This window comes from Cydia amplana, chromosome 1 (genome assembly GCF_948474715.1).
Source record: "Cydia amplana chromosome 1, ilCydAmpl1.1, whole genome shotgun sequence".
NCBI classification, from domain to species: domain Eukaryota; kingdom Metazoa; phylum Arthropoda; class Insecta; order Lepidoptera; family Tortricidae; genus Cydia; species Cydia amplana.
In genome coordinates, this window is record NC_086069.1 from 9,794,261 (window position 1) to 9,807,774 (window position 13,514).

At 35.7% G+C, this 13,514-nt stretch overlaps 1 protein-coding gene across 3 annotated transcripts in view; it reads left to right on the top strand.

Moving 5' to 3' along the window:
* Positions 1 to 13,514, top strand: part of LOC134663144 (protein trachealess) — a 188,463-nt gene that overhangs the window by 138,801 nt on the left and 36,148 nt on the right. For 2 of the 3 annotated variants that reach the window (XM_063519490.1, XM_063519498.1), the window contains exon 5: positions 11,758 to 11,996. In XM_063519490.1, the coding sequence (XP_063375560.1) occupies positions 11,758 to 11,996 (239 nt within the window). The remainder of the gene's footprint in view (positions 1 to 11,757; positions 11,997 to 13,514) is intronic. The other variant, XM_063519506.1, reaches the window with a different exon arrangement.

The following is a 13,514-nucleotide window of genomic DNA, read 5'->3' on the forward strand; positions in this document are numbered from 1 at the left end:
ATGGGGTACTTTTGAAACGGTTATTGTCCAAGATGTTAAGAGATTTCTAGTTATTATTAGTTAATTTTATTTTAACCTTTTGTCTGCTGATGTAAAATTTTGGCTGATTAAAACATGAACCTAATTTTGGCCTCCTTAAGTTGCATGTAGAGATGCACTGATCAATGCTAAACAACGCCAAGTTTTAAAAAATATCATTTTTTAACCCAATTGTTTTTCCTTATGTAAGCAAGTATGACGGCAAAATAGTTATTTGTTTTACAAGGGGGCAAAGTTATTGTTTAACCGCTCGTGCTAATATTGATACTCGAGCAAGCGAAAGGTTCCTGAATTGAACCACGAGCGTAGCGAGTGGTTAGAAAAATTGAATCTTGAGCGTTGCGAGGGTTTCAAAGCACGAGGATTAAACAAAATTTGCCCCCGAGTGAAACACAAAATTTTTCACCACACCAACCCGAAGCAAATATTAAATGTAAAATATCAAATAAAATCAAACCAAATCAAATCCAAATTAATGTTATTAAATATTTGTCATCCAAAATCATCATTTAAAAGTCAATTCTTCCAGCAAACATAAGAAAACAACTCAAAATTTTCATTTGAGTACTTTGCCTCACATGTGAATAAAATGCAACTTTGCTAATGGGTGTTTGAAGTGAAAAGTAAGCCTTTCCGAGCTGGTGTGGTGAAAATATTTTTTTTACCGCCTGGCGTCGAATTGGCGTAGTTGAAACTAATTTTACCTGGATTTCAATAAATAAACTTTTAATTTGATTATATTATAAATTTACGTAGGTTTTAAACATACCTAACGAAACTGGAACATTCGTAACGTTTGGTAATATTACTAGGATCAAACACTTAACCATATAAACCAAGCAAAAATATATTAACACGGTAAATCCCTCCTCGCCCGCTATAATGAAATATCCATATTTCTGCAATAGCCTCACACATTAAGAGTTAATAAGCGGGCCGTGTTGGCCCATCTCCTGCGACACGTCTAATCATGGCGGACAATGCTTGTATCAATAATCAGTAATAAGGCGATGACGTTTCATTTCCGTCGTCGCCCTCTTTATGACCCCTTTGTATTTATATGCGATATTTGGAGCTAATATGTGAACGTTTCTATGATGGAAAGTTGGCAGAAATTTCTGGACATAGAATTGCTAAAAAAGAATATGGAGTTGAATTGCTTTTAATAAATATTCTCCTGCGAGCGTTCGAGCATTTTTCGACTTAAAATACGTGAGTGACCCGTTTTTAATATATTTACTATGTCTTTGTCTCACGGAAGTTTTGTTATTAAAATATTCTCCTCATTTATTTTCCAACAGATTCGTCGTCGTTTTAAAATTTTAGATGAACCACATTATGAAATGTGGTGTATATTTTAATTTAAGCTGTGGGTCAATGTAAAACCACTTTTACTACAATAGACAGGACGAAAGGACAGGTCATTTAACCGAAAGATGTAGAGCTATTACTCATCGTAATCTATTAATGTGACAGCCAGCCTCGAAACTTTGTTACTTTTTCCAAGTTAGACCACTCAAATCATTGCAATACCATAGGTATATCAAGAATTAATAACATTATCCACTATGATATTTTTGCTTCTGGCGATCTATATCGGCTTTAAAACTCGAGACTCGTACTTCTCGAGTATCTGCTTCCTTAAACTCGCAAAGTGACAGTGTAAAAGTGCATGCAGATCATTTGATTCACCGGCACTGACCGTGGCCCCTGGGGGCCGACGCCTGACTAAACAGGGGTTTACAACTACCCTCCGAGGGTCCATTCCTCTTTGAGGACCCGCGGCCTGTGACGGACTTTTAAACTTGTTTAACACCTTCTTTTGGTGAAGATCTGTTGAAGACATACCTTATTTATGAGCCTGAAATGTATTACAGTAAGACAAATCGAATCCGAACTTAGTGAAGTTTGAGTAAAAAAATTCGAAACCTTACAAATGATTATCGTTAACAGATTAAATATAACCTCACATTCTACCAACTATTATGAATTTTAAATAATAGCCAATATTGTAGCTATCAACATGACTGAAGGTCCCTAGTATCAGCATAGGATGATAAACTGGTATTACCTTGTAAAAGACGTACTTCAAGAACAAGATCGATAAAATGTCTTACTATTATTCTCAACACCAAGACTTCTAAAAAATATAAAACGGTCTTATATCCCTATTATTAATATGAAAGAATTATTAAATGCATTATTATCGAGTCCTTGTACGGATAAGTGGGTACTTATTGGTGACATAACCACTTGAGGAGACAATGTGACGTGTCATATTTGTCTCGTTACAAAAGGGGTATAGGGTGACAGCAACAACTTTATATTACGCTAAGCGAAACCGTTTCTCAGCGTTTATAATACAACATAAAAACGATATGACTTGTGAAGATTTTAATGTAACTAAATTAAATCAGTACCAACTTATAAATTTTAGTAAATTATTAATAGAGTACCTAGTTTGAACCACATTTGGCCATAAAACAATATTTAGGTCATTGTTAGGCCGATACATATATCTTGTTTTTCCCAATTTAAATATGTAGGTATATCGTAGCTATAAATGTACTAAAAAAACGTATTGCGCACTACATTTCTACAAATGAGTAATCAATAAACATACTTAGTTTTGTTGTCAATTGAAAGTGATTGATATGGTAACATGATCCGATGAAATAACATAATTTGATATTGAGATCCATCCCCTCTATAGTCATAATTGCATATTATTTTGAATTGCCGGGTTTATAACATTTGCAATTGCTACTGTTACTAAATTGTAGCGAACATACTTGTTGTTCCTGCAGAATTAATGAATTGTCCCCGGGTTAATAACCAAGACGGTAGAAAATGATGTCGTCTTTTTATAAGCCCTTTTACTATTCAATAATCTCAAACGCTTCGTCAATAATCCTTTAAAAACGGTATCTTTTTATCACCATCCATTTATACCAATAAAATGCAACCACAGCGGCACAATGTTTTGATTGCGACCCATTCAAGCGGCAAATACGCTGAAATTCCCAGGGACGAACACCCTTTACTTCATAATGCCGCCGCAAAGGTGTGACCTTCCTAGCCCTTATAATAAGCGCATTGATAGTTAATCTTTGCTACCTTGGTTAAAAGTTAAAACGGACGTAAGCTTCAATGTTCTTTTAGTGCACATGTGACATTTTTGTGTGTCGTACCGCTAATCTCTTGTAATGAGATGTTTGAAAGTATTGTGTGGCAGATGCGGGTTGTTGAATTTCGCTTCAATGACATCCACGCATTTATTCAACTATATTTTTATATTGTATGTCATACATTTATTTTCTTCTAATACGTAGGTATCTTTTTATATCAACATAATATTAGAGTACTTTTGGGGAAGAATCGTCCGAGTGCCATTTTGTCAATAATTCAATGTGGTTTTTCAAAACCCTATATGTAGTCATAAATAGGTATAATGTAACCGTCATCGCCAATCGTAATAAGTGCATACGTAGGTCTCCCGGGAACGCTAATTCCCGGGAACTCAATTTGCCCGGACACATTAACCGTAGCGACACTATGCCGGAGTCCCGGCTTTTTACGATGCCCGTGCGTTAGAATTTTTTCCTTTCCATTTTCAATTTGCAAAAGAAAATTCCTTTTGTGGCTCCTGTTTAACGAATTTCAACTCTGTTACGTCGAGTGGGAGTTTCATTTCTTCTGCCACTGTTTCGCCTATAGGTTATTTTATTATCAGAGGCTACCAATCATCACTGACCGGTTCGAAGTGTATGAAGCCTTGTTAAATGAACCTTAAGCCGAGAGCGTATGGTTGATTTTTGCTTGTGAGGTTTGGGGGTAAGTTTTAGTAGGGGGTCAAGGCGTTAGTGTAGTATTGCGGGTTCGATTCCCAGGTGTACCGGGCGTCGGGACACGTACGTGCACACTTAAAGACAGACACTTCTAAGATGAAGGGAGGTCCGTCATAAAAATTGGACGGAACAAAAATAAGGGAGACGCTATTTGGGCTTGATTTATTTTTACGTCAAGGTCTAGCTTACCTAAAACCAAATACAACGGTGATATATCTTACTCACCTGTCAGAAAAAGACTAAACTTTAATTGGATATTACCTATAGGTATATACTCAAAGCACATTATGAGATTTATGAGCCTTGTTAAATATCAGGACTATAATATAGAGCTTCCAGACTCACTTACCAAACCCTTAAGAGTTTCATAGAGAAGATTATAACGACGTCGAAAACAGCAGTAAAAATACGTATATTTCGTTAATAATAGGTACACTAGTACCTATATACTAATATTTGAAATAACAACACATTCTGATATCAAATTAAATCTAATTATCTTAATTGTGATTTTAATTTAATTTTATTTTATTTTGTAAATGAAATATGGGTTATTAAGACCTGAAATAAATGTTTTTTTTTATATCACGTCTAAAGAACTCACTGTTGTGATGGTAACTAGTAGAGAACATTTGGAATTAAGCCCGCCATTTGTAATATTTGTATATTTTTAGTTTTTTTTTGTGCAGGAATTAAAAATATTCTATATACTCGTATTCGTTTTCCTAAAAAAGCGGTCTGAAAATGAAACTACAGTTCGAAAATGGAGGTGTCCCGTACGGCGGGACTACTTATCCATTTAGCTGTAAACGGGCAGAATGCGTCATAAAAGCCGTTACTGGCGGACTGGAAAACGGAATCACTGTTCTTTTAGTTCCATTTTCGAACATGCATTCTGCTTTTAAGTTTTCAGTATTTTAGTCCATGTTTTTTGGCTTTTCTAGAATAACAGAAGAATTGCAGCAACCGTAGTAACGTTTTAGTGTAGGTATCTCGTTTAAACTAATACGTGTACCTACTTTCTCAAATACAAAATAAAAATAAAAAAATGCTTAGTGTAAATATTGGTAAAATGTGATGTTAGACTTGTTCGCAGAAGGCCCTTAAAAATAAAGTAACAAGGATCTGTTCATTAAATTTAAATATTTTCCATATCTATCTATAACATCTAAGTATGTTATTAAGTGAAATCATCTTAGTTGCCTAAATAGTATACCAATGTATCAGAAAAAAAAACAGTTAAAATACTCCAATAAGAAAATATCGAAAGAAAAACGTTTTATTACTATTGCATTTTTTATTGTAAAGGGATTAAGCTCCATTTAAGGGAATTAAGGATAAGTCCCCCTCGGGCCAGGGGAGGTCAACCCTCGGTCAGTTTAAAGTTATTTTAAACAATCTAATGCTGTTACCCTTATGGTATTGGTATGGCTAGGGCGGGCGCACACGACCGACCGATAAACAATGTTTCAGAAATATTGTGAGTCAAAAACATTGTCCTTGCATAGTTTGAAGTCTCATTGTATTTTTTTTTTCTAATAATATACTTAAATAAAAATTCTTTCTCTATTTAATTATACTAATATTATAATTATCGGTATTTAAAGTGTCATTCTATGGAACTTGCTAACTATGTAAACAAAAGTCACTAGTAACTTCAAATTTTTTGACAGTTTCAATATGGCGGTTTGTTTACATAGTTGGCAAGTTCTATAGAATGACACTTTATGTGTATATTATCTGAAAATTAGTAAATATTGATTAAACATAATTTGGGCGTGGGCGTTAACTTTAAGGTAACAGTCCATTTCCAACCGCAGCTGCACTACTGTTCATTTTACTATGGAAATTGACAGTAACGGCGACGCGTTCAGTACCAGTAGTGCAGCTGCGGTCAGAAATGGAATGTTACCCTTAGATGAAGGTTCACACCTTCAGTTAAAGTTAACCACGCTAAACGTAAACAGTAAACACCTCAATCTTAAGCTAATCTCGTAGCGCTCGCTACGTCATAACCTCTAGTATCCTTGTTTGTTTTAAGCTGAACTGAAAACCTTATGTTTTCATTTCGGTGTGGACGATGGTAAGCACCCCAGCCTCACGATTAGCGCTGAATTTCTTTATAAACCAAACCTATAGTCGTCCGTGTGTGCACGCCCTTACCGGCCATTCGATCTCATCATTAAATCAAGCACAACCGATGGTCTGCTATCGGCCATCTTGCCGGAAAAGGCTCTTTACTTTTAAAGAGTTATTAGTCCCAGAGCAGCACTTCCGCTCTGATAAGAGAATTTAGTACTCTAGAATTGCTGATAAAATGTTATATTGGGAAACAACAAACAATTACAAGCCAAATGAAAAAAAAAATGCCCCTTGTCAATGTTAAATATTAGTTATTATGTAAGACTTCATTTTGTTCTCAATATGACATGTGTTTATGCAGATATGTAACTCTTACATCGATCAGGGGACTATTTAAGTTTTTGTTTTATACATACTACGACCTATACAGGGTCATTTTTGGACCGTTAGCCATATTGTGCGAGGTGATTAGGTAGGCCATACTGAACAACTTTTTCTATGGGACCAACTCCGAAATCACAAAAATTTTTTTGGTCTTTTCATAGATTTTGGTCGAGTGGATGTCGACGTTTTCTATGGGATGGGAAGGCCAAATTTTTTTTGGGATTTCGGGGTTGGTCCCATAGATAAAGTTGTTCAGTATGACCTACCTAATCACCTCGCACAATATGGCTAACGGTCCAAAAATGCCCTGTGTATATAATGCTTTCTAATCTGGGGGCACGGTAGTGCCCCCGCCAAGACGAGCAAAGCGAAGCGCAAGGGCACTACCTACCTTTTCTCGAAGCGCTTCGTCGTTTTTTTGAACCCTCATAACTTGGGTTTGGATTATACCAGATAAACAAAATTCTCGGGATATGATGTCAATAGTGGACTTATTAAACATAAAAAATTTCAATTGCATAGCTCTTATACTTAAGATTTTATTCATATCTAAAAAACCCCAATTTCGTCACTGACTCACTCACTCACTGTTGATCATCAAAACCTCTAGGGTACTTCCTGAAGTCCTAGGAAGCTGAAATTTGGTATGTAAGATAGTATTAGTACACAAACAACAAAATAATTCAAAAACTTGAAATTTTTTGCCCCTAAGGGGGGGAAAAGGGGGGTGGAATTTTATATGGGAAATCAATAACCGCTGAACCGATTTAGTTGAAATTTGGTACGTAGATAGTTTTTGTAATGGGGAATGGCATAGAATAGTTTTCAACCCCAAAACGGGCGACGAAAAGGGGGTGGAAAAGGGCGTTAGGGGAAAAAGAGGGTTGAAGTTTGTATGGGGAATCAGTAAAAAGCAGATGTATAAAAGATGCCCCGAGGTACGTATTTCAGGATTTTTAATAGTACCTTAAATCACACGCGCAACCCTTTAAATTAGGGGATGGAAGCAACTTACAAAAAGAAGTGAAATCCCACCAAAAACATTTTCATGTAAAATGTTGCCAAGACGAAACCACAAGGCTCACACTGACAAAAAGTTATCAGATCTCTTGTAGAGCCAAGCTTCTAACTCTACAAGCCCTAACTTGACAAACTCTACACCTTAGTCAAAATATGTGGCTTGGCCGTTTCGTTACTCCAAGAACTATTGTATTATAAAAAATAATGAATAGTGAATACATTTTTCACCTTACGTTCATGTGACAGTAGCGAAACGGTCAAGCCACATATTTTGACTAAGGTGTAGAGTTTGTGAAGTTAGGGCTTGTAGAGTTAGAAGCTTGGCTCTACAAGAGATCTGATAACTTTTTGTCAGTGTGAGCCTTGTGGTTTCGTCTTGGCAACATTTTACATGAAAATGTTTTTGGTGGGATTATCATTTTCTACAAAGAGTTCGAACGAGTTCTACAGATGTGTAGAAGTTATTCAATATTTAGAGCTATCTCAAGATTTATTTTACACACTTCATTCACGTCCGTGACTGCTTAAACAAGGGAAGTGTTAGACCAAGATAACTCTGCAGCAAATTTGATAGCATAGAACGTGGAATGTGAACGTGCTAATGGTGAAAATACTTTCCATATAATCTAGCATTTTCACAGAATCACCTTTTACTATCTAACAATGAACGGGAATTAACATTAGACCGCATCAGCTGAAAGTTTACAGGGGTGCTAACCGTTGGTCCCCCGTTTACGATCAAACGCCATTACGTAGCCAGCTTTATTGACCTTACTCAGGTCATTCGTGAATGGACGGTTTTATGTCGTCTTGGAAACAAATAGGGTTTCTGGAATGAAATGTGTGATGAGACTGTTCAATGATAATACGCTAAAAATGTAAAATTACCTTCGTGTTGTCTTGTCTTTTGATTTCTTTTTTTTTATCATCACAAGCAACTGCTTTAGAATGAAAAACAATCTGTACTTGATTTTCAGTATGAAGATTCTTGATTGAATAACGTTTAAATGGAGTTAGTAAGTACAGTTCCTTAGCTCTTTTTTTATAACTGAATGATGTCAATGGAAATTATAGTTCAATGCTCTAAGGAGTCTAAGGAATCAAATGGTCGAGTGATCGGCGGTCGTTCTTAAACATACCATATTCTTAATGATTATATAATAGGTCTCTGCAAAGTTCAAACACGAAATCTGTAACTTAATTAACTCCGGCTAGATATTTATAATCTAATTCATCTAGGTACCTATAGTCTTAAGGAATTTATTGAATGTAATGGGACTGTTATTAATTGTTTAATGTTAATTATTTTTATTATTTACTATTCTGATACTATTTTATGCTTATCTAATGAATTTTGATTATATTGATTTTAAAATGTCCTGAATTATGTGTTAGGTATTTATGTTTTTTAATATTTGCAAGCCTGTATGTGGGCCGAATACACTGAACAAAGAAAAACTGTATTACCAACTAATCAAAAACTGTATTCTGGCAAATAAATTATTTGATTGATTGATTACCTACTATACAACTACTAATCTCAGCATAAAACAGTCTGGTAATGCTACCGTACGATTTATGACCAGCTCTAAATCCAAACTCTTTGTTTTAACGAACGTTAACCTCAAACTTCATAAAACGCAAATTAAACCCGCGCGCCGGAGGAATTCCGTCAAGCCGGTATAAAAATGCAAATGTTATTTATACGCAGCTATGGCGGTGATCATTAGTGGGAGGAGCGCGCGGCCACTCCTACCTAGAGGAGTGGAGTTTCAGGAGCCCGGTGACAGGAGTGACACGCGGAATTAGACCCATTAAGTTGTCAAATAAAAATGTACCTATGTTAGTGTTGTGAATAACGCTCATTTCGAGGCTTAAAGACTCGAACCCTTAAGACTCTCGAGGCTTAACGCCTCAAAGGCGGCAAAGACGATTTCTTACATCCATACGCGTAAAATAATTAAATACAATTCTCGAATATAGTCGAGTGTTCAAGACTTACGAGTCTTGTGGGCTCGAGTCTTTAAGCCTAAAAATAAGCGTTATCCACAACACTGACCTATGTGGGAGTTGTGGGACTATGGGAGGCAGCTCCGAGACCGTTTTTTACGCTGCATAACGTAATTGGTCGTACAAAGTAACCTATAGAGACAGACCAAGTTAGTTCTGCATGGCATTTGCAATGACAAAGTGCGGAAATGTCATCATTAACGTCAAGTTTCTATGAAAATATGACGTTTATAATGACACTCACTTTGTTCTATTCAAGTCGGTGCAAAGTTAGCTAAGACGGGTAAAAACGCTTATTGTACTTTACTTTCTTTACAGTGGGCATTAATTTATCAAATGACTTGCTAAATACAAACTAAATATAAATGAAGATACTAACGAGTCTAAATACCGACAAGAACATTGGTTTGATGCAGCCTATATGATAATTAGAACATAGCTTTACAAACCCCGAGGGGTGTGGCATAAAAAGATAAGAAAAATGTACATTAGTTTTTTCATCAACTTAGGTACCGTAAAACGGGGTGAGTAGGTTTCGCGGGGAGAGGTGGGTTATGAATGGGGAGAGTAGGTTTGAGAGGGGGGTAAGAAGGGATTTTAAGGCTACTGCTACAAAAATAATGTATTCCAATTTAAAATGGAGCTATAGTAATACGCATAATAAAAAAAATCCATCCAACAATCTTCCAAAATCACCTTTGTATGAAAACCCCTCTCACCCCAAATACGAGGCACTACGGGGTGAGGTGGGTTTTCCTATTTATCGTCAAAGTTATGAAATGGAACTACCCAAAATAAAATAAAAACTAAAATACAAACGTCCGGAACACTTATTATCAGGCCTCGGAGTTTTTTTAGCACGGTAAGACTAAGGAGAGCTATGGAGTCTTTGTTAACATTAAAATTAAGTTCATACTCATACTCATCCTCATTAATTAAGTACAAGTAAATTATGTACAGCTCTAGACCTAATAAATATCAGCGATCATCACAATAACGAAATACGTAACTATATATTCATGACATAATGTGACATCTGATTTACTCATACACATATTTAGGTAAAGAGGTTTAATCATAAGTGGCCTATCACTTAAAAAAGTACTTAAGACATGCAACCTATGATTATAAACATTGGTAATACGTATTCGACATATTAAAACGATATTCCATAGATATTAAAACTGTTTATTATTCATTAAGGTTGATATAGAGCTACAATATTTTAGAATAGTTATGCGTTACTCTTCCTTACGTCTACAAAACAGTTAGTTCACACATAATGGGCAGTATAAACGTCGTAAGTCGCATTCATGGGCATCATTTTCAAGACACCAATATCAATATCTTAACAGTAATTATAGTATGTAGGTACGTTAAGTACTTAAATAAAATATTGGAGCGATGACACTGCAATATGGGTAATATAATAATATTAACATACACATATACATATTATATTATTGGGCATCATTTTCAAGACACCAATATCCTTATCTTAACAGTAATTATAGTATGTAGGTACGTTAAGTACTTAAATAACATATTGGAGCGATGACACTGCAATATGGGTAATATAATAATATTAACATACACATATACATATTATTACTTTTTTATAATATAACATTTAATTAAATATATGTAAACAGAATTAATTACATATAAGTAGTCTAAGTATTTATAAAACGATTCGGACGAACTTAATTAATGAGGATGAGTATGAGTATGAATTTAATTTTAATGTTAACAAAGACTCCATAGCTCTCCTTAGTCTTACCGTGCTAAAAAAACTCCGAGGCCTGCTTATTATATACACCATTCGGTGTTTATATGTAAAAATAAAATGTTATCGAGGTTTGAATTTCAGTTTTGACCCTACTCACCCCATTTTACGGTACATTCTAGATCACTTAAGATTCAGGATTCTTTATTTTATCCGTGTTATTTATTCAGATTGGGTTCAGTTTTCTGTAAATTACAATATCAGAAAATCTGAATGTACAACATGTGAGGTCTTGAGGTTGTGAGGCGTTAGATTTAGCATTAGTATCTTACTGTACAACAAACCGCAGTAGTTTCACAAAATTAACCAGTTTTACTTTAATATGAACTCTGTTGTATAACCTATTAAGTAACTAAATCCAGATACTGTACAAATCTAACTGGTTCCCCGCGATACAGGTCTCACCTAGTGCGGGGGCCCCTGGTAAATATGTAAACCATAGTTTATTGGTAAATAAATGATTTTATTTTATTTATTTATTTTATTTATTAATGATTTCACAGTTCCATCATAACAAGTGGTAATTACCTCTACAACATAATTATCCGTATGTAGGCATCCAAATCTAACCTACCCTTTTCTTTCCAGCATTCTCGAGTTGCGGAAAGAAAAAAGCCGAGACGCGGCGAGATCTCGCCGTGGAAAGGAGAACTACGAGTTCTACGAGCTAGCGAAGATGCTACCGTTGCCTGCGGCCATCACCAGCCAGCTGGACAAGGCGTCCATCATCAGGCTCACCATCAGCTACCTGAAGTTAAGAGACTTCTCGGGGCACGGGGACCCGCCGTGGAGTAGGGATCCCCCGCCGACTAGTAAGACGCTTAAAGGTTAGTTATGACTCATTTCACTAACGTAGTGTAAGGTCAATGTGGAGAAAACTGTCTTTCGCCGCTTCTAACTCTTGCATTTGTACAAATAATCCACTTACAGAACTTCTGACTGTGTCTGAGCGAAGTTAAGAGTTCTTGCCTCATGACGGCCTACAAAATCTAAAAAATTATATGACTTAGTAAAAAAAATGTCTATGAGAGCTGTCTTCGCAAAACAACTGGGCTATCTATGCAAATATTTTCAAAATTGCTTTATTAGGGTTAGATATGAGGATATTAACTATAATTTGAGGTATATTTTACAAAAAATATTAAACGGTACCTATTGTATCTGGAGAAGCCCAAACTTGGTATGTTTTGAAAATTATTTTTATTATAATTAAAAAAAAATACTGAAATGTAATGATGATGTCATATATTTTTGGAATCCGCTTAGAAAGCCCTTTCATTTAATACCACACACAATAGGTTTCTAAACAATTTTTTTTAAATTCCATACAAAAAAAAGATAACGTCATAACTCCTCTGGTTTTTTTTAATTTATTTGTGCTTCGGATCAAATTATTTCAATTGTCCTAAAGATCAATCGTACCGATTTTCATACCTTTAACACCATTTGCAGCATTTTACTGATTTTCGCGGTGTACCGCCAGCGCTATAGTACAGTCGGCCAAAAATGTAGTCTACCACCCTACGGTTGAGGTTCGTTTGAACGTCATGAGACAACAAGGTCGATTTACTTTAAACTCCGTTAGAAAAGTCAACCTTAGCGATCGTTTGATCTCGCAGAAACTTTTGTCAAAACTGGTAGACCACTTTCTTGGCCCACTGTACCTAAGACGGATTTTAACAGAATCTTGTCTATTCAACATCAAGTGTCAATTTTCCACCACCTCAAATAATTTTAATCAGATTTTTTTTTACATCTTATTCATAAATAGCAGCAGCACATATACAGTACCTACAGCCATTGTACAGCGAGCTGCAAAAGTACATAGGTATCCACTTTATGAATGGAGTTCACTCATAAAGTGGGCATGCACTTTTGTAGCTGAGTATACATGCACTTGAGTTAGTGAGTTACTCGAATCCTATAATAACGTATTCAATGCAATAGTATTAAAATAACCTAGGGTTACCAAAAACCGTCATTACGAACCGTGCTACATCATCACAAAACCATATGCCCCAGCCGGGCGCGACAGCCCTAACGTTCAAAATGGACTCGGTTTAAAACAGCAGGAGGGTCTGCAAATCAGATTTGCCTTCGTCAAGTCATTGTCGCGCTAACCACGTTACCCGCCCCTGTAGCGTCGGCAAAACAAGTTTATTGCTGTCTGTCTCTTTGTAGTTAAAGTGCCGACAGTTGAGGTGTCTTGTTTTATAGTTAAGGTGTAGTTTCAGTACGTACATGCAATCCGATAACACAGCTATACAAATCTGTGATTCCATTTTCTCTCCATCAGTAAGACACCTTTAGAATCTATTCTAAAGGTGTCTTACTGACACTACACA